Source organism: Caretta caretta, chromosome 13 (genome assembly GCF_965140235.1).
Source record: "Caretta caretta isolate rCarCar2 chromosome 13, rCarCar1.hap1, whole genome shotgun sequence".
Classification (NCBI taxonomy): Eukaryota; Metazoa; Chordata; order Testudines; family Cheloniidae; genus Caretta; species Caretta caretta.
In genome coordinates, this window is record NC_134218.1 from 29,782,938 (window position 1) to 29,807,037 (window position 24,100).

Below are 24,100 nucleotides of genomic sequence, written 5' to 3' on the forward strand. Positions count from 1 at the left end.
AGAAATATGAACTTACTAAATGTAATGGAACTACTGAGATTTTATAGACAATATCATAAGTGTGGAAAGAAATATTTAATATACTAAGTGACACCCTTGCACAAAGATCTCTCATCCTGTAATGCCTACAACACCTTGGCAAACCAGTATGAACCCTTTCAGGATCAGTAAGATTATTCAGACGCTGGTCCTGGACCAGTGGTTTGAGAGGCGAAATGCTGATCTCTACTATTGGGTATTCTGGTACGGATGTTCTCTTGCTCTGTTTGTGCTGGAATAATCTTATTTGGTACCCAAATATAGATTCTTGTTTTCTCCTTTTTATGGTTTATTTACCTTAAAATTAGAGAACCCCTTCAATTATTCCTTTGTTTGTGTTGTATGGAAACGTTCAGTGGTTAAAATGGAGTAAAATAAGCGAGAGCTCACCAAATTTGGGAGCATAACAATGGTGAGTCATGAGCTTACCTGATGGTGGCATGCAGTATGGGGAAGGGGTAAGCAAATGTTAGTCTGAAAGCCAATGGTATTCTCCCTTGTCGTAGATCACTGAGGCCTTGTTAAAGGAAAGGGATAAACAAGCAAAATGGAATGGAATTCCCCTGCTGTTGCAGAAACTATATGAGAACAGCCATCCGAACAGCGACTTCTCTCAGTGCCAAAGCATCCTCAAGGTAATCTATACTCAGTCACTGACTCTACTGAAATACCACCCTGCTTCTTGGAAGCCAGTCTCTTCAACTGTTGCATGTTGGGAAACTTGACTTCATGCAGTTGTAGCTTCAGTCCTTGAAATCGGGCATATGGAGTAATGCCCATCTGTGAAGTGGAATAAATAAAGAGGCATGTAATCACAACTAGGCATCAGATGATCATCCAGTTATTCTAGGGCAGTTACAGAAATTGTACATTGCTAGTGTTTTGACTGAATGTGGTGGTGGCATTTTTTTTTCTTCTCAGGAAATTTCTCCACTTCTCTCAATGGAGGCCATGGCGTTTGTCACGGAAGATAGAAAAGCTGCTCAAGAATCCACTTTCCCAAACACCTACACATTTGATTTGTTTGGAGGAGTAGATGTAAGTGTTTGGGGTTTTTGTTAACCGTGGCTATAGTTGAGAAACCCTCTGAGGCTTTTAACGAGAGTAAATGGGAAAAGTGTCTTTAAATCAAACAGTTTGGAGGGACTATAAATGCAAATCACATATGATTAGAAGCTTTGGTTGTACTGTCATATATGTTTGATTTCATAAGAGAATCACCACAAGATTACGTCTGCTTTCAGTTTGGTTTGCAAGTACTTTCCAAGATATTACGTGTTCAAAAGCAAGAGACTTTCTTTTCCATGTGGTATAAAAAGATTTGGTGAGTTTCTGTTCGGGCTCTTGGGCACATAACAAAGATGATATTCTTTTACATTGCTGCCTGATATTTCCTTGGGGTTTAAGAAAATTGCTAAATTCTTGGAAATGATAAACAGATACCAGACTAAGTTTAAAAAAAAATAGATTTCTGATTACATACATAACTTGTATAACATGAAAAGAAGCAAATATCACTTTAAAAAAGAAAATGCTAACAATACTTTGGATACTTAAAGTTCTGCAAACCCCCTCCCCCCCCAAAAAAAACAAAACAAAAAAACAAAAACGAAAAACAAAAACCTAATCAAATGGTATTGGGCACTCCTTAAGTGTCTTCTGTCCAAGGATCTCTGTGCTATGTGGTAGGGAAGTGGGGGCAGAATTGGGGATTGAGGCCAGAAGTTCTTGAACAGTGTCCCTATGGATGCTTCACTGTAGGTGTGTTTGTGTCCCTATGCAACTGATCGGACACTACTACTAAAGTTCTCCATTCGACCTGCATGTGCAGTGTCCTCCTTGTGCCCCTCCACAAGGCTAACCAGCACATGGGAGCTAACTCCCTCAGTTCGTTCTCAGCTGCCCCTGGCTAGAGACACAGCAATTAGCAGTTTGTTCATGATCATTAACTTCTTTAACTACTAAAAATGCTAATCTCCTTCAGTCTTAATTGTTTTTTCTCTTTATTTTCTCTTTGAAAACAGAAAAACTGTTTATTTCCCCCCCTTTTTTACTGGGGACCCCTTTTTCTAACAGAATTTGCCCAGCTCACCAGGCTTCAAGAAGTGCCTTTCTTGCAAGGAGGCCATCCCTGTGGCAGAGAAACACTCTCGCTGCATAGGCTGCCTCGGGGGAAAACCACATTCTGCAGAATGTGGGTCTCTGTCAACAATTTAATAAACCCAGGTCTCAAAAGGATAGGGAGTTGAGACAGAAGATCATCCTGATGGAGACAGCCCTCCAACCTTCTCTGGGTCCATGCCAGGAGTCACCCAGAAGGCATGAGTCTTCCCCCATAGGCCTCAACATCCAGGAACTATGGGTCAAAGAAATCCCCTCTTGTACATCTAAAAAAGAGAGCAGTGAGTCTCCAGAGTGAGCCGTGAGCTAGCTGCAAAAGGTCTCCGGCAAGCTCGGTAGTGTCTGCTCCAAGACCATCCAAGCCTGGTACCTATAGCTTACGAGGGTCTGGAGCTGCAGGTACCATAGACACGCTCAAAGACCTGATGGGCACAGGCACCAAGCCCCAACTGTAACAATTGACAAAGATCAGAGGGGTAGCCATGTTAGTCTGGATCTGTGAAAGCGGCAGAGAGTTCTGTGCCACCTTATAGACTAACAGATGTATTGGAGCATAAGCTTTCGTGGGTGAATACCCACTTCTTCAGATGCATTGACAAAAGACAGGATCAGGGAGCACACCAGTAAGAAGACACTTCCAGTACGCACTGTACTTTCAGCACCATCATCAGTGAGCCAGCAAGCACTGGAGCGTTCGGTGCAGGCAAGATCCCTGACTTCCTCCGTACCACCAACAGCACCGGATCGGTCCGATTCAATTCCAGGGAATTCCAGCACTCAGGAGATGTCAGGATATCTGTTAAACCAGAGTCTCCTCTTGTCAGCACCAAGACTTTGGTACCGAGTCTTCTCCAAGTGTGGGAATCCTCTCCGGTACTCTGCCATGCACCTGCCATTGTATAGTGGCAAATCAGACAGTGAGCCAGAGGAGGTCATCTCCCACCACTCCTCCCATGCTCTCTATGATGCCCATTATCAAGAGGCTCCTCAGGCATACCCTCAGCCTGCTGCACCGCCACCATGATATGGCCAGCCATGGGCACGACCACCAAGCTCTATCCCACCACTTGAGTGGCCCTACTGGGGTCTCTGGGTGGCATATCGCCCCCACACCTCTCAGGCTTCCAGCCTCACCTGTGAGTCCCTGAGACGTTCTCCCTTGGCTGTGGCATCCAGAACCTCGTAATGTCCAGAGGAGATTATGGAGGAACAGATATGAGAAGGTTACACCGAGAACTAATATATCTTCCTCCTCTCCAGATGAGACAATCATGCTTCCACCACCATCCTTAGCCAATGATTTCCAGCTCTTCCAGGCCTTGGCAAAAAGGGTAGCAGACATGCTGCAGATACCCCTGGAGGAAGTCAAGGACACTCACCACAAACTCCTTGACATCCTACGCTCTTCCTCGTCCTCCAGAATAGCCTTACCCTTCAGTGAGGCTCTCCTGGATCCTGCAAAAAGTGTATGGTAAACCCCAACATCGGTGATGCCTACTTGTAAACGGGCTGAAAAAAAATATTACATTCTGGCTAGGGAGACAGAATTCTTTTTTACCCTGCCCCCAACTCCATTGTTGTGGACCCGGTAAACTCCCAGGGCCACCAGCACCAAATGAGATCATCCCCTTACAATAGGGATGGGAAATGTTTGGACCTCTTTGGGAGAAAAGCCGATTCCTCTGCCACATTGCAATTTTGAATCACAAATTATCAAGCCTAAACAGCAAAATGACGACTGTTAGTTATTGAAAACTCAACACCTTTACTGATCAGCTCCCAGAGGCACAGCGTGACCAGTTCCGAGCTATCGTCCAGAAGGGGCAGCTAGTGACAACAGCCAAAACAACACTCCAGTCAGCCCTCGATCCAGCTGATAAGTGTCCCGGTCCATCTCTATGGCGGTGGTTATGTGACATGCATCATGGTTACACCTTTTAGGCTTCCCTAAAGAGGTGCAGATGATTGTTGAAGACTTTCCCTTTGAAGGCACCAAGTTCTTTGCTGAAAAGACTGATGAATCCTTGCATACCCGTAAAGATTCCAGGACCACTCTCTGCTCATTAGGGATCTATATGCCTGAACAAAAGAGAAAATTTAGGCCACAGCCCCAACGTAAAACCTGTACCTCCCAATACCCAACTCAATGCTTTTTACAAATCTCAAAGAAAGAAAATCTAGGTTCTCCAAACGCAATCCATCAGGTCCACAGCCTTCCATGTGACAACCATCCACCTCCATACATGAATTTTGACATGTCAGTCAAGGTGTCGACAAACCATTCCCCTCAACCACTACAGCTGACCAACCTATCCTACCCATTTGACTACCACCTTGCCACGTTCCGCAGCATCTGGGAACATATAACATCGGACCAATGGGTCTTGGAAATAATTTGCAGTAGGGGTATTCATCCATTTTACCTACCCCTGTCCCCAACACACTTCTCCATCCATCTTTAGGGACCATTCTTACGAGAGTTTACTACAACAAGAAATAGATCACCTCCTCCAGTTAGGAGCCCCAGAACAAGTATCTTGACATCTACGAGGCAAAGATATTTTTTTTTCTCTTGCTATTTCATAGTACCCAAGAAGGAAGGAAGGAAGGTTGGAGACCCGTACTAGACATCAGAGCATGCAACAAGTTTGTCAAAGCCCAAAAATTCAAGATGGCCACTCTAGCAACAATTATTCCATCATTGGAACAGGTAGACTGGTTTTCGGCCCTCAACCTTCGGGACACCTATTTCCATATCTCAATCCTACTGTTCCACAGGCTGTTCCTCAGATTTACCCTGGGACAAGACCACTGTCAGTACAGAGTACTCCCCTTCGGGCTATCATCAGCTCCAACGGTATTCTCCAAAGTCTGCTCAGTAGTGGCTGCTCACCTACACTCCTAGGGGATCATGACCTACCCCTACCTGGACGATGGTCTCCTTCAACGAGGCTTGCTGGATTACCAATATCGCAATAGACTTGTTCATGGAACTGGGTCTGAAGATCAATGTCCAGAAATCAACCCTCACCCTGGTACAGCACCTGGAATTCAGAGAGGCCAACCTGGACTCATTACAGACCAAAGCGCTCCTGTCTCAGCAAAGGTTCCTCTCCTTGGCCACATTCATAAACAGTACAAAATAGCCCCCAAATAAATATCAGCCAGACACTGCCTCCAACTCTTGGGGCATATGGCAGCCAGCACAGCAGTGACACCTCATGCCAGATTTCATGCGCAGTGTCTCCAGAGTTGTTTCAGCTCTGTCTACAGACCAGACAGACGGACAGACAAGCCCTGTCACTGTCTACCAAGGTCAAAAACTCCCTGGACTGGTGGAAAACCACAGCAAATGTTTGCAAAAAGGAGATCTCTCTGCCAACTTCCCTGTCGTTACTTCTCACCACCAATGCATCCCTTATAGGATGGGGTGCACATCTAAATGACATTACAACACAAGGCAAATGGTCATCTAGGGAGATATCCTCCCACATCAACCTCCTCAACCTCAGGGCGGTCAGGAATGCCTGCATCCATTTCCTCCCGCTGATCAAGGGAACACACATGAGTCTTAACAGACAACATAGTATGTATGTATTACATATATTGACAAGGAGGAGCCAGGTCACCCTCCCTCCACGCAGAAGCATTAAGGTTAGGGAACTGGTGCATTTCCCCCATCAGCGGCCTATCTCCCAGGAACACAAAACTCTATAGTGCACAGTCTGTCGCAAGTTCCCACACGACCATGAATGGGAGATAAAGCCATGACCTATTAAGGCAACGGGGGGGAGACGGGACCAACCACAAACCTGTTCGCTACTTACCTGTACAAGAAATGTCCATGACATTGCTCCAAAGCAGGGATGGGGCAATACTCCCTGCGCAACACTTCTTCTGTGGGACTGGGACCTTCTGTATGCCTTTTCTCCGTTTCCCCTACTATCGAAAGTCCTATTAAAAATAAAATAAGAAGGACCACATGTCATACTGATTGCCCCCACTTGGCTGAGAAGGACTTGGTACCCTTACCTGTCACAACTTGCGATGTGCTCACTGAGCTCTCTCCAGTCCACTCCATGCCTGCTCTTGCCGAACAAAGAACTCACTCTATGTTCCAACCTGAGGATTCTCTGCCTCAAGGCTTGGCTCCTTCATGGTTCCAACACAGAGAAAGCTCCTGCTCGGATGAGGTACAAGAGGTATTACTATGCTTAAAAAAATCCACAACACTCCGTACTCTACCTGCAAAAGTGGTTCCGGTTTCAGACTTGGTGTAAATCCCAGCAAAATTCTCCGACATCTGCTACTCTTCCAAAGTTCCTAGGCTATGTAGTAACTCTTAAAAAAAAAAATTGAGACTCTCTCAGTTCACTCAGGGTCCACCTAGTGGCTATAGCAGCCTTTCACCAACAAGTAGAGCAGGGGTGGCCAACCTGAGCCTGAGAAGGAGCCAGAGTTTAACAATGTACATTGCCAAAGAGCCACAGTAATACGTCAGCAGCCCCCCCGTCAGCTCCCCCACCCCGCTCACAGTGCCTCCCACCCACTAACAGCCTCGCCAATCAGCACCTCCTCTTCCCTCCCCGCATCTCCCGATTACCTGTTTTGTGGCATGCAGGAGGCTCGGAGTGGGAGGAGCGAGGGAACTTCAGGATCTGGGGATGGGGCAGGAAGGGGTGGAGTGGGGGCAATGCCTGTTGCAGAGCCAGGGGTTGAGCAGTGAGCACCCCCCAGCACACTGGAAAGTTGGCCGCTGTAGTTCCAGGCCCAGAGTCAGTGCCTATATAAGGAGTCGCATGTGGCTCCGGAGCCGCAGGTTGGCCACCCCTGAAGTAGAGGGATACTCAGTACTATTGCACCCAACCACAAAATGATTCCTTGGGGGTATAGTAAACCTTTTTCCCCAACCCTGACATCCCACCCCAAAATGGGACCTAAACCTAATGTTGAAAAGCCTGACTAGACCTCCCTTCGAACCCTTGGCTACCCATTCTCTTACATACCTGTCAATGAAAACAGCCTTCCTGTTGGTGGTCACCTTGGCTAGGAGAGTAGGAGAAATAGCAGCTCTGATGGCAAATCTTCTCCCCCCCCCCCCCCCCCCAAGTATTCTTTCAGGACCTGGAGTACTGATGTTTTGTGAAGCTGGTTGACTGGGAACTACTCAGCTTTTTTGATTCTCAGTAACATCCCTACTTCCTGCTCCAATCCAAGAATTTTCTCCTCCAGCATAGCCACCAACTTGAACTTTATGCACAAGAAATCCCTTCCATCTTCAGGCACGAAAGAGAACATGGCACATGTGTAGCAGATCACCGCCACTGTTGAATCACTAAGCAGTTTGAAATGTCAAGTGCAGAACCTGGAAGGAAAGCCTTTCATGGTCCTTCTCTAAACTCCCTCCAAATCTCTCCTGTTAATTACCTTTGCTCACTGTTAAGGAGGAGAATCCTCTTGCTCTAACTAGCATAATCAGTTAAGGAAAACTTTTTTTTATCTAAAATTCTTTTTGCTTCCAGTTGTAAGGGCAATGACTGTGGGTGATTTCCCGTAGGATTGAAATGATGCTAAAATCTGGTGGGCTAGGCATTACTTCAATCTGTGACCTTGAATATCTGTTAATGGGATCTTGTTTAGGGGTGGAAAAGGGCACTTGGTTCAAAAAACACTTTGGTAAGTTTGAAATACTTCATTTAATATGTTTATTACTTCAGTTCAAAAGGGCCAACCAGTAGCAGGATCCCATTGGGCTAAGTGCTCTCTCGGCTGTTTTGTGCTTGGACAATGCAAGGTGTAGGAGGAATGTGTGCAGTGCCTGACTTCCTCCAAAACCAGAGCACTAGCTTAGCAGCAAGCCCCATGATATTTCATGCAACCAGAAAGGAGGTAAATTGAAGTAGCCATGTTTGTACTAGTTCCCTCACTGTTATCTGTAGCTCTGTAAGAAATCGGACTGATTTGGGGCTTGCTATTTAGAGAGAAAAAAACATGGGTCTTGGGTGTCTTTTTGATTGAGTCTGTTAAAATGACTCTACACTTCAGTTCATTCTCTTATTTTCACAGCTTCTAGTGGAAATTCTCATGAGACCAACACTTACTACACAGAAAAAGAAACCGAAAAGTAAGTAGATAAAGGTTTAAGATTAAATAGCTGTTTTTCAGTATCTTTCCTTGTTTCCCCCTCCATTTATTTATATCTTTCACCCTTTCTTTACTAAACAAATGATTCACTTTTCCTGAAATAGGAAAACTAATGTCAGTCATTCTTTGTGGTTCTAATTTGAGGGGGTGAATTATAGTCAGTATGTGTTTAAGGCTTAGTTTGTTAGTGTCTGTATTTTTTTCAGTGTATAAATTTGTTTTCCAGGTATTGGCATGTCCACAAATGTTAGAAACTTCCACTGAAGTTACTGGTGGCTATATAGCTCCTATTTAATCCCTCCAGAATGCTGTCCCTAGAATACAGAGCAGTTGAGTGAGTCATGAAGAAAATCCTATTTTTCCAGACATGTAATGAATAGTAATTTCCTAACTATATAATAAAGGGAGTGTGCCAAAGTGAACTAACTAGTTGCTTCAGAATAGCATTTTGTCTGCTGGAGCAGCTCAGTAGGCTCAATATTTGTATTTTTCATCTTCCATGTCTACCTGACACTATGTGGTCCTTGCAATACCTCTGAGAAGGACAAGTGTTATGATATCCTCCCCACTTCTCAAGTGAAGCAACTGAGATTCACAGGTGAAATATCAAGATAAAATCTGTCAAAGGTTTTGTTTACGCTGGGAAAATGCGTCCTGTTCGAAACCATGTTAGTTGGTTGCGGTTAATCCGAGGAGGGAAAGACTAGAAGACTGATGTTTGTTGGATGTAGGTCAGAATTAGCATGCCCTATAACATTGTCCTCAGGCCATTAAATCTCTTGGACTGTACTGCTCGGGTATCTCATTAATCATTTCTAACTGCTTGCTAATTGCAGCTTAATTTTTTTGCATATCCGTTTCAGGCTGTTTAGCTGAATATATAAAATGTCATACACAATGCTCTATGATTATAGCATAGAAATTAAGTGTTCTGGAAACTGTGTAATGAATTGGTGTCTTATTTTTGCTTTGTAGTAAGTGACGACCTGATCAAGGACTGCTTAAGCATATTGTACAACACTTGCATATGTGTAAGTATTACCTTTTAAAAAATACTTTGTTCCATTTCTTTGCAAACAAACATGTTCCACGCTTCGGCATTGGCAGCACATACCCCAGGAATGAAAGTATATTTGCTTTAAAACATAATTTAAAGACATAATGCAACTCTAGTTTGCAACATTTTCCAAAGTCTGGTTACATATCTGGACCTACTATATTCAGCCTCTCTCTGTGTTTGGGTGTTTAAGTAGTGTTTTATTTATAGGCCTTTCTATAATGCATTACTGCAGTAGCTGAGTGCCCAGTAATTCTGACACACTATTGTGGACATTCGTCTACATATTCATGTTCTCATCTGAGAGCTATTTTCAGCTCTTGTACTTAGAAACATAAATATCAAAATTAGAAAAACGTATGCCCATTAATTTGAGCATCTCTGCCTGTGTGCTGTTCAATACCCTAGTCAACCGAGGGTATTAGGGCCTGATCCTGCAGACCATTCATATGCAGAACATCCTTGGTCAATCACTGGAACCTGAGTGCCGAGGAAGGGCTGCAGGTTAGAAGTCTGTAGAGAACTTGGCTCAAAAATTGAGGCCTAAAGTGCATATCTAATGACTAAAACACTGTCAATAAGGAACGTATTATCAATATTGTATAGTTAGTCATAACCCTTCAGTGGATAAATGATCACAAGCCTGAGAGCACATTTAAAATACAGTAGTTTTAATGAAATGCTGCATGTAATCACTGAGTTGGAGCCATTTTAGAGAAACTGACTTTCTCTTAACATTACAAAAGTATTTGTACACAGCGTTCTCAAAACAATACAGAGACCCAGTAAAAGTGGCAAGGGCTGGTGTTTGAGCATTCTTTATTTGATCTCCTAAGGGGGAAAAAATAGAGGTAGTTTGATAGCTGCATTTGATCTAAAGACGAGCGCATTTGCAATCCATAGAATAGCTGCTGGCTGACTTAACTCATTTCAATTTGTAGTGCCCTCTCTGGATTATTGGGATGGATTTGAGTGGAGGGTTTCTTCAGGATTGTAAGACTGTCTAATGTCTTGGTCAGTTCTGGATTAATTCTCTTTATATCTAGGTATGATATCTATGCTGATATCTAATCCATTTGATCAATACCTTATTGATAGGGGTTTTTAAGAATAGTTTGTACAAACGCCTGTCAGGGAGGGTCAAGGTTTACTTGGCCCTGCCTCAGCATAAGGGCCTGGACTCGATGACCTCTTGAGGTTTTGTTTCTATGCTACGGCCACTAGTACATGGTCAGTCTTGCTGAACTCTGAACAGACAGCATTTCAAGCATTTGGGGTAACATTTTCTGGAATAAAAAATACTGAATTAAACCAAAGAGCAACCTTACTCCAACCAGTGATCTGGGTGAAATACTAGCCCCATTGAAGTCAGTGGAAACTTTGAGCAAACTCTGTTCAACTGAGAACTATGTTAGCAGTTAGGCAAGAGAGATTAAGGCAACTGCTGTCAGCTCCAATAGAGAGCTAAAGCCCACAGGCAACACAGGATCCAGCTGTGCAACTTTTAATCTTGTTCCAAGCAGGCAAACAATTCAAGTCAAAATGGAGTTTTTCATCCCGGGGACCTGTAGTTTTGGCAGGCCCCATGAGGATTAGCTGAATTGTTGATCTTCCTGGTCAGCACGTCACCAAGTTCTAGGACTTGCCGAATGGGTAACCAAGAGAGTGTTTGAAAGTGGCTTGCTACATATGATTATCACATCTGATTTGCCAGTGCAGCCACCTGCCATTGTTGGGTGTATTTTACCGTTCCTCGCTTTCTTCTAGACTGAAGGAGTCACTAAACGATTGGCAGAAAGAAATGATTTTGTGTTGTTCCTGTTTACATTGATGACAAACAAAAAAACATTTCTGCAAACAGCAACGCTTATTGAAGATATCCTAGGAGTTAAAAAGGTCTGTGGATGTTTCCTATAATCGTGGATGTTTCCTATAATCGTGGTTGCGTAACTGTTCAGGGTTGTGTGCTAGAGGGGAAAAGTCATCTATGTTAATAGGTTTGGTTTTTTTTGTGAACATGCATTGAAGAAAATTTGCCATTTGTTACATGTCATTTAGTGTTACAAATAAAGTATTGTTGGAGATATATAACCATTGTAAAACCTTGGGCAGGATACATTTAAGATCTCATCCACATTACATGCTATAATCAGGTCAGGGACCAATGTTGTAAATTGATCTTTTGACACTGTTGCATTTGTAAGGTAGATGTACTTCTGTCTTGTCTTTCGGAATTTCATTCTCATCGCTAAATACTGAAGAATGCATATGTCAGATTAAACTGCTTTCCAAATTGTCCTAAAAGGAGACTTTTTGCTTGAGTTAGTCAGTCATTTGGTGGCTTTTAGTCTTCTCTAATTTAAGTTCGGGACTTTGCGCAATGTCACTGTTCTGCCTTAAAAGGATGGAATATTTAAAATATTGGTAGCCAATATTTCCTTGTGTTGAGAAAAAGTTCTATTAAAGTTGAAACAGCATAGATAGTAGGTTGGACAATGAAAATACACTTGTCAGTTTTACTCCCTGGTTTTCATGCAGTGAGTCCTGCTAATGGCAAAACCTCTCCTTTTTTAAAAAATGTCTATAGTACTGTTTTAATAAATTCTAAATGGTAGCCCTGAATAATATGACGAGTATTCCTTCTTGGAGGGTGTCACTGCTACAAACCTAATTATTCCCTTTCCTCCGCTAATATCTCTTCAGCGGTGAAATACAGTAATTGGATTTCAGTGTCCAGCTAATTTCTGCCCCCTAGATAGGGTTTTGGGGTTATATGGTTTGTGTTTTCCTGAAATTCAATATTTATGTAAATTCGGACTAATTATTAAGTTGTATATTTTGATTAACTTTGCTGAAGGATGCTTTGACGCTGTCTGAACTTTCCTTCTGATTACTTTTCAGAATCTTCCCTTATCACAGATGAAACTATAATTTAAAAATAGCTGACAGCGCAGTCAATCTTTAGATGCATTTAACTTCAATAAATATGGGGGTACAAACCAACAAAAGTTGGGGGGGGAAATAAAAATGTCAAAATAGCTAAAATTGGCTTAGTGCTTATTTTTTCACAATTCTGTTTTGTTTTTGTTTTTTTAGTAAAATGACTTGAGAATAATTTGATCTCTTATGAATTGGTGAACACATGGGATCTTAGCCTTGATTTGGGATTCACAGCCCCTTTCAAACTCTGAGGAATTTCTGCTACCCATCTACCCTTGTGTCTGACTAAATTTAAAACAATTTTTATTCTGTTGGGAAAGGCTCTTTAATTTTTATATGTTCCCTCTGTTAACGTTGATTTTTGGTTAAAAGACTGTTGGTTTATTTCATCGAACGATTAATGCATTGTTTTGTTTTCTATAGGAAATGATACAGTTAGAAGATATTCCCAATCTTGCAAGTCTAGTATCCAGTTTTGATCAACAGCAACTTGCTAATTTCTGTAGGATCCTTGCAGTCACAATTTCAGAGCTTGAGACAGGGAGTGATGACAAACACACGCTTCTTGCTAAAAATGCACAGCAGAAAAAAAATTTGGGTCCTTCTCGAGCTGAAGTTAATCAAGGTAAAGTGTCCCAGTTACTAGAGTCTTGCATTCTAAACACAGGTCCAGAGGAATCAAAAAGGAAGTCCATAAACCTTCTCTCCATCCTGTCAAGAGTCTGAGGCTTCTGTATTGTGATATTGTAAGCCTTCTGCATTTATGATGCTTATTTCTTTAATTCTGCATTCCATGTAGGTTCTTACCCAAACTATCATTATCAACAAAAAAAAACAGTTTAGTTTGATTCACATGCACCCTAGAAGTTAGTTGAGTAGGTATTGATGGTTAGAGTGGAGGGAAGATGTTTTGATGCTATGACGGGCTATAATGTCTCAGTACCATAGGTGTAGCCAGTGCTTGTCTGTTATCCAGGCAAGCATTTACATTGGTGTCAGGTGGCTTTATCTAATATCTTGCTCTAAAGCAATATGTCAGTCTTTTTCCCCTTTCTCATTAAGGAAAAAATGTTTAATACCAGTTTTTGGTTCTGGCCAGTCACTTACCAATTGCTATGCCAGTGTGGAGGAAAATACAACTTCCCTGGGGAGGGATACTCTTGATCTATTTCATACATACTGGTGAGGAGGTAGCATAGTGCATTGGAGCGTTACACTCGGAAGCAAACGTAGGTTCTGTGTCTGTCCCTGAACTAACTTGGGTTGTGACCGTGAGCCAACTCATTGACCTCTGTCACAGTGTCCAAGTGAGCTGTGCTTGTGAAGGGCTATGTAAGAGCTACGTGTGGATTTATCACTATTTGTGGACCTAGGATTTCTACCTTGTGTTTAGTCATGCTTTTGAAGACTCTCTGGTGTGATGATCTGACTAGAATGCCTCTTTCCTTAGAGTTTCAGGAGTTAATTTTCCACGTTATGGGAAGCAACCTTTTATATTAGATATCAGAAGGAGAGGACCATTGTAAGAGAACAGTCCAGACCAAAGTCTGAACTAGAAATTATATTGGGCAAAACTTCAAAATCTGTCTAATCTTAAATTCTTGCTGGAAATCTTGAAGCAACACGTGTGCTGCTTTTCAGATTGAGTTGGCATTTTTGGAATAAAACTGAATGTTGAGGAGTTAATATTTTAAGCAGTTTCAAATCATATTAGGCTAAATCTTGGTTTACATTTTGACCTCAGTTTTTTGGTATAATGATGACTCATATTAAGTATACTCAAACAAATAGCAGAGAGATCTGTATATAGACCTTGCTTACATTTAAAGTCCCTGATGGTTTGTAATTTTTTTTTCCGGAGGTGTTGAATGCCTGATGGCCTTTTGGGAGGCATTGGTAGTTGCAGGTGCTCAGCATCTTGGAACTTGAGGCCACTGTGTGAGCTTTTTTATTGCCTTGAGCACCTCTGACTCCAATGTTATCTTAAGTTCCTACTTCACTGTGAGCCTTCTAGGCTTTATCAGACAGTGTAATCAATTAAAATGCCAGCAAAGGAAAGGTGAACTGGTTTCACTTTTGTTGTCTGAAACTCTTTGAAATATGAGCAGCCCAGGGCTTGTATATAGACTCTCCAGGAAGCTCTTGTCATTAGGATCCAGTCCATTTAGGGGTTTCAATGTCAATATCTAAATGTTCAACTTAGCCCACATCTGCAAGTAGCAAATTCAGAGTATGAAGCAATGGGCTGGCCAAAAAGATTCTACTTACACCTCTCAACAATCATGCTGCTGCATTCTGCACTGGTTGTGGGCAGCAGAGTGGCCTTTTCAGAAGCTCTTTGTAAAGAATATGTATGCATGAGATTGGTGCCACTAGTTGGTGACAAATGGGTATTCTTTACCGCAAATAAGCCCTTATGGCTGAAGATCCAAGGACATCTGATATATTAAAGTGAATGTGCAAATCTTCAGGCTGTTTAAGCAAACTAACTGAATATGTCCCGGATCCTGCAAGTGCTTAAATCTGAGTATTTCAGTAGTCTCTCTGCACATGCTTGAAGTGAGCTATTTGCATGTTGGTTTGCAGGGTCCGGGTCTAAATGTATAAACCTAAAATATTATTTTTCACATATAATTTTAAGTTAACTTAATCTTTTTCTAAGTTCAGAATTCATGGTTGACATGCTGCTGTTGTTGGAATTGCAGCCACTGAAAATGGTGGTACTTGGACTAAGGGCCTTGGCTTTTGAGTGTACAAGGATGAAGATTTAGCGTAGGATTATATCTAACAGCTCTGTTTTTATTTGATGATGAAGACCGGATACTATGTATCTTTGTGAAAGCCTTACACTGAGGGCAAAGTGCAGCTTTTATTCAAAGTTGACATAGGAATGAACAAAAACAAATCGAACGTGTAATGCTGCAACATCAGTCCACCCTGCGTGGGAAAGGATTTAAAGTACCGATTTTAATCATGATTTAAACCAGCAAGCAGGAAAATTCAATTTAAATAATTGATTTTGATCTTCTTTTGCCTTTGTGCTTTTTAGTTACTTTCCTTTAGTTGATTCTCCATTGGTTGGTAATCATTAAAACATGTTGATTTTCAACTAAATATAGTCTCTGTGCTAAATTTGGTGGTACTTTTTGCCAACCAGAAGGATACATTATATCTCTACATTTATTTAAGCAGTTATGTAGATTCTTAATTTTTACATTTCCTTGTTAGGTTAGAAAATGGTGAATAATGCATTTCTTATTAGATGGTTTTTTTACTTGTTTCAAGCTCTATTTGGATGGAAATTGGAATTCAATTAAAAATATGCAAAAGCATTATTTTATTGATTAAATAAAGCTACCTTAAATATCCTATACATATAAGAGGAAAAAAGTTTTTCAAAACCATGTGCATTTAAAACTGATTTATTAAACAAAGGAAGTATTATCTGTAGTTGTGAATTATACTGATAGTTTGAGCACCATGTCCTTTGTGATTTTTGAGCTAGTAGATACCATGCTCTCTCATTTAGTTTCTTTTAATATATTGGAGAGAAAAAACCAGCTTTCCTGCTTTTTCAACTCCTAATCAATTTCTTAACTTTTGAATGAGCTGGTCATTGAACTGAATTAGTTGAATAAAATGAAATGGGGAAAAAAAATTCTTTTTGCATCTGCAGAAGAGGCAACTATTGTTAAAGCCAGTTTAACAATTCAACAAACGCTGGTTCCAGGGCCTTAGCCAGTTACTTCCACCAGTTCAGTGGTCTGCCTCTCGTTAAAACTTCAGTAACAAATGTATTGATTGATGTGAATGTATTTGTTTTATTTAAATTATTTTAATAGGTTATAGTAAGTTTAGGCCTTAACAGAGGTTGTCATAATTTGAGTTTAATTTTAAACTAGTAGATGAAAACCTGCACTGTTGCACAGATGTAATCTGTAAAGGAAGGTGTGGGGGTGTTTTTGCTGTTTTAAGAGAAGGCAGAGAACTTCAAAAATTGAACAGTAACAGACCGCAAATCCCAGTGATGATGGAAGCTGGTGATATTTTAAACAAAAAGAGTTCTCAGCCATACAAGTATCTGTTTCCATCACTTCACACTGACTCAGCGGATGTTCAGAGTTGAGGATAGATTATTCTATGTGCTGGTGTTGGTGGTGTGTGGGTGGTTGTATTTGTGTTGTCCTGGGAGAGTTGTATAGATTTGTGCAGGTGGTGAGTGAGGACTGGGTGCTCCAGTGAGGGGAAGGGTGTTTGAGGCTATTGTATGTACTGGTGATAGACCTGTGCATGGTTTTGAAGAACTGTAGCAGTTGGTCCAGGTAATCCACCATCTATGCCAAAGGTCTCAAACTCAAATGACCATGAGGGACACATGAGGACTAGTGCATTGGCCCGAGGGCCGCATCACTGACACCCCACCCTTGCTGCCCCTGGCTCCTTCCCCACTCCACTCCTTCCATGAGGCCCCACCCCTTCCCTGCCCCCATTTCAACCCCTTCCCCGAAGTTCCTACCCCAAGCCTGCCCCCAGAGGGAGCAAGAGGGGTGCAGGGTGTGGCGGGGGCTCAGGGCAGGGGGCGCAGGGCAGGGAGTTAGGGTGCAGGATGGGTTCAGGGTGCAGGCTCCGGCCCAGCGCCACTTATCTAGAGTGGCTCTGGAGTGGCAGCGGCACGCACTGGGGCCAGGGCAGGCTCGCTGCCTGCCCTGGCCCCTCACCGCTCTGCTCTGCTCAAGGAAACAGCTGGAACCACGTCCCTGGAGGTGGAGGGGGGCACACAACTCTGTGTGCTGCTCTTGCTGCTCCTCCAGGTACCTCCCCCGAAGCTCCCATTAGCTGCGGTTCCCCGTTCCTGGCCAATGGGAGCTGCGGAGGGCAGTGCCTGGAAGCGAGAGTAATGCATGGAGTCCTCTTCTCCCTCCCTCCCCGGGGAGGGTGGGGGTGCAGGGGCATGGCTCCGGCCGCTTCAGGGAGCGGCGCGGGGCTTGCGGCGCCATGGGGTGGGAGGAGGGGCACGTGGGAGCTTGGTGGGCTGCACAAAAGAACCCCGCGGGCCACATGCGGCCCGCAGGCTGCGTGTTTGAGACTCCTGATCTATGCAGTCTTCCTCATACAACCAGTGAAATTGTTGCCTGCTAATTAGCTGTTGAGTAAGGGTGGTGTTTGGTTGAGTTACTTCATATATCACAGTGGACTAGGACTCTTGACATGGCAGACTAAATTACTTTCCTAAATGATTTTAATAAGTAAATATAATAGTAAGTTTAGGCCTTAAACTCAAATTATAACAGCCTATGTTAATTTTGAAACTAGTTGCTGAAAGCCCTTGCTGTTGCATGGGTGTAATTCATAAGTTCTCAGCCATTTTGACTTTAAAAGTGGGACAGTAACAGACTGAATCCCAGTGATGATGCAACTTGATGATAGTCTGACCAAGAAGAGCTCTCAACCAATGCTCGTAGCTGTTTCCTTCTCTTCATGATGACTTAACAGACATTCTAGGCTTAAAAAAGATCCATTTTTTAAAAACGATTGGTTTTTACCCAACCTGTCATGTCTAACTGTCTAGGATCCCTCTTGCTGCTGTTGAGCGCTCATCAAAAAAGCCAATATTTGGCTCTTGTCAGCTATATAGAATACAGTTGTGTACACTGTTGTATACTTCGATAAGAGCATTTTGAAAAGTGAATTTGCCATCTGGCATGAAGTCTTTTGTTGGTTGTTGACTTGTTGTGGTGTTTTCCTGTTGTAGCTACACTCCTGAATATTCCAGGCTTTGTTGAGCGATTATGCAAACTGGCAACAAGGAAAGTATCAGAAACAACAGGTACTTCCAATTTTCTCCAGGAGTTAGAGGAGTGGTACACCTGGCTGGACAATGCACTTGTTCTTGATGCCCTGATGCGAGTAGCAAATGAGGAGGCAGAGCAGAGCAGCACAGGTATCTGTTATTTACTAATCTATGGCTTTGCTTTATGGCTTGTAGAATAGCTGGGTTTCGCTTCTATCTCCTCCCCATTCCCCCTTCGAAAAAACAAACAAACAAACCAACATGTTGAGCACAGTATGCTTAGATCTGTCTCCTGTTTTACTGCAAAGTGATTTGATTTTTGTACTTACCAATAGATCCTATTGTGAAGTTTACTTCTCAGCTGTCCAAAGAGCTCCTTATATAGTGTTATGCTTGCAACCCTCTGAATCCCTCTCACGAGAGGTAGGAGAGTTTTATTTCCATTTTACAGATGTGGGAAACTGAGGCACAAATTAAGCAATTTGCTCAAAATCTACAGCAAACTGGCTGTAGAATAGGGATTAGAATCTAAGCATTCTTGCATCCATCTCCATGCTCAGGCAACTCAGTGATTCGTCTTCACACAATGGCAGGTAATTCGGATAAACTGTTAATTGTTCCAGCAAATCATTCAGCTGCTATCTCCAACTGAATTAAGACAACTTAGAACCATACAAATGTAGGGCTGGAAGGGACCTGGAGAGATCATCAAGTTCAGCCCCCTATGCTGAGACAGGGCCAAGTAAACCTCAACCATCCCTGACAAGTGTGTGTTTGTATAACCAAATCTCAAACGATGGGGATTCCATCATTCTTTCCTTGGAAACCTGTTCTAGAGCTTAACTACCCTTGTAGTTAGAAGGCTTTTCCTAATATCTCACCTCAATGACCCTTGCTGCAGATTAAGCCCATTACTTCTTGGTCTACCTTCAGTGGACACAGAGAATAATTGATCCCCATTCTCTCTGTAACAGCCCTTAACGTATTTGAAGACTGTCATCAGGTTCCCCATCAGCAGTCTTTTCTGAAGACTAAATGTCCAGCTTTTGTAACCTTTCTTCACAGGTCAGGCTTTCTAGACTTTTTATCATTTTTGTTGCTTTCTTCTGGATACTCTCTCCAATTTGTCCACATCTTTCCTAAAGTGTGGCGCCCAGAATTGGGCACAGTACTCCAGCTGATGCCTCACCAGTGCCATATAGACAGGACAGTTACCTCCCATATCTTACATACTACACTCTTGTTAATACACCCCAGTATGATATTGCCTCATTTTGCAACTGCATCACTTTGTTGACTCATATTCAGTTTGTGATCCAGCAGTACCACCACCCAGCCAAGTACTCCCTATTTTGTAGATGTGCATTTGATTTTTTTTCCCTTCCTAAATGTAGTACTTTGCATTTACTGTAGAATTTCATCTTCTTTTCAGACCAATCCTCCAATTTATCAAAGTCGTTTTGAATTCTAATCCTGTGCTCCAAAGTGCTTGCAACCTCTCCCAGTTTGATGTACTCTGAAAATTTTATAAGCGTACTCTCCACTCCATTATCCAAGTCATTAGTGAACATATTGACTGTACCAGACCAAGGATTGACCCCCCCATGGAACTCCACTAGATACACCATCCCAATTTCACAGCAAGCCATTTATAATTACTCTGAGTACAATCTTTCAACCATTTGTGCACCCAATTTACAATAATTTCATCTAGACCACGTTTCGCTAGTTTGCTTATGAGTGTGTCACGGGGGACTGTATCAAAGCCTTTCTAAACTCAAGATATATCATGTCTTCTGCTTCCCACCATCCATTAGGCCAGTAACTCTGTCAAAGAGGAAGTTAGAGTGGTCCGGCATGGTTTGTTTTTGACAAATCCGTGATGGCGTTTCCTTATAACTATATTATTCTGTGCTTACAAGTTGATTGTTTAATAAGGTGTTCCATTGTTTTTCCAGGTATTGAATTTAGGCTGACTGGTCTGTGGTTCCCTAGGCCCTCTATTTTCCCCTTTTTAAAGATAGGTACTATGTTTGTCCTTCCCCAGCGCTCTGGGACCTCACCCGTCCTCCATGTGTTCTCTCAAAGATAATGGCTAATGGTTCCACGATTGCTTCAGCCAGTTCCTTAAGTACCCTAGGATGAGTTTCATCAGGCCCTGCTGGCTTGAATACATCTAATTTATTGAAATATTCTTTAACCCATTCTTTCTCTATTTTTGCTTGCATTCCTTCCCCATTTTTTATGTTTGTTTTAAAGATGTGTTATGTAAGCTCTGAAGTATTGTGATGAAAATGCATATACATTCTCTTCACTATGTGAATACATAGATTATAAGGTCAGAAGAAACCATTCTGATCTTCTTAGTTTGACCACTTGTATAACACAGGAGGTGAACTACTCTCCCAAAAATGTAGTCTCCTTAGTGGAGTAGACCTTATAAGGTTGTTTTCTTGATCTCCAAATTTTACATAGCTTCTGAAGATACATAGGAGCAACTATCCTCTTGATCCTACTTGATCAGGATTGTGGCAAAAACTCTTATTAAAAATCCTGCAAATATACTAAAACAAAATTAAGTGTAGGTCTTGCACACAGAACTGTCTCTGTTCAGTGTGCTATCTCAGTATGTGTGCACAATTTTGGTTTGGTGTAAAGTGGAAAAAGCTTACTACTATAAAAGAGAACTCTCTCAGAAATGGAGTACACATTTCACAGAACTCTTGATCTTGGATAATCTCTGTGATCATCACAATAAGGGCTGCAACTTCCTCTTCTGGGCAATGTGAGCGTCTCTCTGACTCTGGCTGCATGCCTCCCAGCACTCCTGCATGTTTAACCGGTTCACAAAAATGTAGTATGGGGACAGCATGACTTGCACCTCCTTAAGTCAAGCCACCATGATGGGTCTAACTTTAAATCCTAGCCTGTTTTTATTTAAAGTGTGTCAATTTTGTGATCTAAATAATTCCATATTGTGGCTTCCATTGCATCCCAGACATGTTACATTTTTATCTCTGTCCTTCAACATTATACTTACAGAATGGATTTTCAGAAGCATTTAGCACTGGCCTACCTGTGACCCCCCCACTGGAGATAGTTAGAGGAGAGTTAGGCCAAAACTGAGCATTTTTGAAAATCACATCCCCGAATTCATGATTTCCTGTGTACAAAGAAGAGAACAAGGGTAGAAGTGACATAGTGTCATTAGGAATTTCACATTTGTAATCCATTAGTTTTGTGTATGAAATGCTGTTTGGCTTGTTATCAGAAGGTGAACTATTTAAAAAAAAAATATTTGAGGTAAAGATCCTAACACCGTCCTAATCTAAACCTCAGTGGTGCATTTTTCCCAGAGTGAGGATAACTCTTGCAGATAACTTGGAATTGCTTATTTCAGTCCCATGACACATCTTCATTTTTGCTAGGAAGATCTTCAAGCAAATGTGCTGGTCATACGTTTGCAGTACTGCAGTATTGGTATTTACATAAAACAATAACCAATCCTTTTCCTATGGGGACTACCTCAGGCTCATGTCTCTGGTCTCTCATTTAGAGTCTTCAGATGAAAGTGGATTAGCCAACACCTCAACAAGAACTCAGCTTCCGCAGTCCATGAAGATCATGCATGAGATCATGTACAAGCTGGAGGTGTTGTATGTTCTCTGTGTATTGCTGATGGGGAGACAGAGGAATCAGGTGAGTATCTACCTAAATGTTCATGTGTGCATAGAATAGTCATTGTCTTTTTAAATCCAATCATTCAGTTTAGCCTACCTGAACCCACCATCATGCGCTCCAAGTTTTTGTTTAGTGAAGCTGTATTGGAGTCACTGGTTAGAAACCACTCAGTACTTTCCCGCTTAGAGTTCCTTTACTTCTGGGCCTCATGGTGAGGTTTGTAAACACTTTTTTTTTATTTAGAGAAAGTTCTACAAACAAATATACATTTTAAGTACAATCCTATAAGCACAAATAACTGGTACTTTATAAACCTACGTACGGATACAAAAGAACATGAAAATGAACAGAAGAATTGTTCATGGTAGTACACAGTGTGTGCTTCGCTGCTTTCTGGGCAAAGCACAGTCTCAATTACATGGAGTTCATAGTTCAAGGACATACAGAGAAAGTGAAACTAATATATATGGATAGGCTGGGGCTATGGGATCAAGAAAATCATGGACTCTGTGAAAGGCTTTTTGATTTTGGGGGGAGGGGGGGGTATTGTGTAAATGCAAAGACTTCATTTCTGCCTTTTTCCATTGCAAGAATGCAGCTTTCATAGTATACATGAATGTGCTGCAAAAAGCTGCCTCCGGTTTCTATCCCACTCCAACCCCTTTCGCTGTCATAAGGCACAAACTTTACTGCATACAGGTGTCCATTTGAATACTATTTTTGTTAAGCATGGCTGTTTGAGAAGTAAGCGTTCCACTGGAAATCGAGGCACATTATAAGGAAATACTTCTCTGTAATTCCACTATGCTGAGAAATGCCAGCAGAAAAACGTGTTCATAGATACTAAGGTCAGAAGGGACCATTATGATCATCTAGTCCGACCTCTTGCACAATGCAGGCCACAGAATCTCACCCACCCACTCCTGCGATAAACCTCTCACCTATGTCTGAGCTACTGAAGTCCTCAAATCGTGGTTTAAAGACTTCAAGGAGCAGAGACTCCTGCAGCAAGTGACCTGTGATCCATACTACAGAGGAAGGCGAAAAACCTCCAGGGCCTCTTCCAGTCTGCCCTGGAGGAAAATTCCTTCCCGACCCCAAATATGGCGATCAGCTGAACCCTGAGCATATGGGCAAGATTCACTAGCCAGATACCCAGGAAAGAATTCTCTGTAATAACTCAGATCCCACCCCATCTAACATCCCATCACAGGCCATTGGGCCTATTTACCATGAATATTTAAAGATCAGTTAATTGCCAAAAACATGTTATCCCATCATACCATCTCCTCCATAAACTTAGAGTCTAATCTTAAAGCCAGATAGGTCTTTTGCCCCCACTGCTTCCTTGGAAGGCTATTCCAAAACTTCACTCCTCTGATGGTTAGAAACCTTCGTCTAATTTCAAGTCTAAACTTCCCGATGACCAGTTTATATCCATTTGTTCTTATGTCCACATTGTACTGAGCTTAAATAATTCCTCTCCTTCTCCGGTGTTTATCCCTCTGGTATATTTATAGAGAGCAATCATATCTCCCCTCAACCTTCTTTTGGTTAAGCTAAGCAAGCCATGCTCCTTGAATCTCCTTTCATAAGACAAGTTTTCCATTCCTCGGATCATCCTAGTAGCCCTTCTCTGTACCTGTTCCAGTTTGAATTCATCCTTCTTAAACATGGGAGACCAGAACTGCACACAGTATTCCAGGTGAGGTCTCACCCAGTGCCTTGTATAACGGTACTAAAACCACCTTATCTCTACTGGAAATACCTCGCCTGATGCATACCAAGACCGCATTAGCTTTTTTCACGGCCATATCACATTGGCGGCTCATAGTCATCCTATGATCAACCAGTATTCCAAGGTCCTTCTCCTCCTCCGTTACTTCTAATTGATGCGTGCCCAGCTTATAACTAAAATTCTTGTTGTTAATCCCTAATGCATGACCTTACACTTTTCACCATTAAATTTCATCCTATTACTATTCTCCAGTTTACAAGGTCATCCAGATCTTCCTGTATGATATCCTAGTCTCTCTCTAAATTGGCAATACCTCCCAGCTTTGTATCATCCGCAGACTTTATTAGCACACTCCCACTTTTTGTGCTGAGGTCAGTAATAAAAAGATTAAATAAGATTGGTCCCAAAACTGATCCCTGAGGAACTCCACTGGTGACCTCCCTCCAGCCTGACAGTTCACCTTTCAGTATGACCCGCTGTAGTCTCCCTGTTAACCATTTCCTTATCCACCTTTCAATTTTCATATTGATCCCCTTCTTTTCCAATTTAACTAATAATTCATAGAATCATAGAATATCAGGGTTGGAAG

General features: G+C 42.1%; 1 protein-coding gene across 2 annotated transcripts in view; it reads left to right on the forward strand.

The window, feature by feature from the left end:
• TRPC4AP (transient receptor potential cation channel subfamily C member 4 associated protein) overlaps positions 1-24,100 on the forward strand; it is an 81,460-nt gene that overhangs the window by 25,644 nt on the left and 31,716 nt on the right. For both annotated transcript variants that reach the window (XM_048820659.2, XM_048820660.2), the window contains exons 2-9: positions 546-674; positions 961-1,077; positions 8,227-8,284; positions 9,280-9,335; positions 11,129-11,257; positions 12,725-12,926; positions 18,054-18,242; positions 21,649-21,791. In XM_048820659.2, the coding sequence (XP_048676616.2) occupies positions 546-674; positions 961-1,077; positions 8,227-8,284; positions 9,280-9,335; positions 11,129-11,257; positions 12,725-12,926; positions 18,054-18,242; positions 21,649-21,791 (1,023 nt within the window). The remainder of the gene's footprint in view (positions 1-545; positions 675-960; positions 1,078-8,226; positions 8,285-9,279; positions 9,336-11,128; positions 11,258-12,724; positions 12,927-18,053; positions 18,243-21,648; positions 21,792-24,100) is intronic.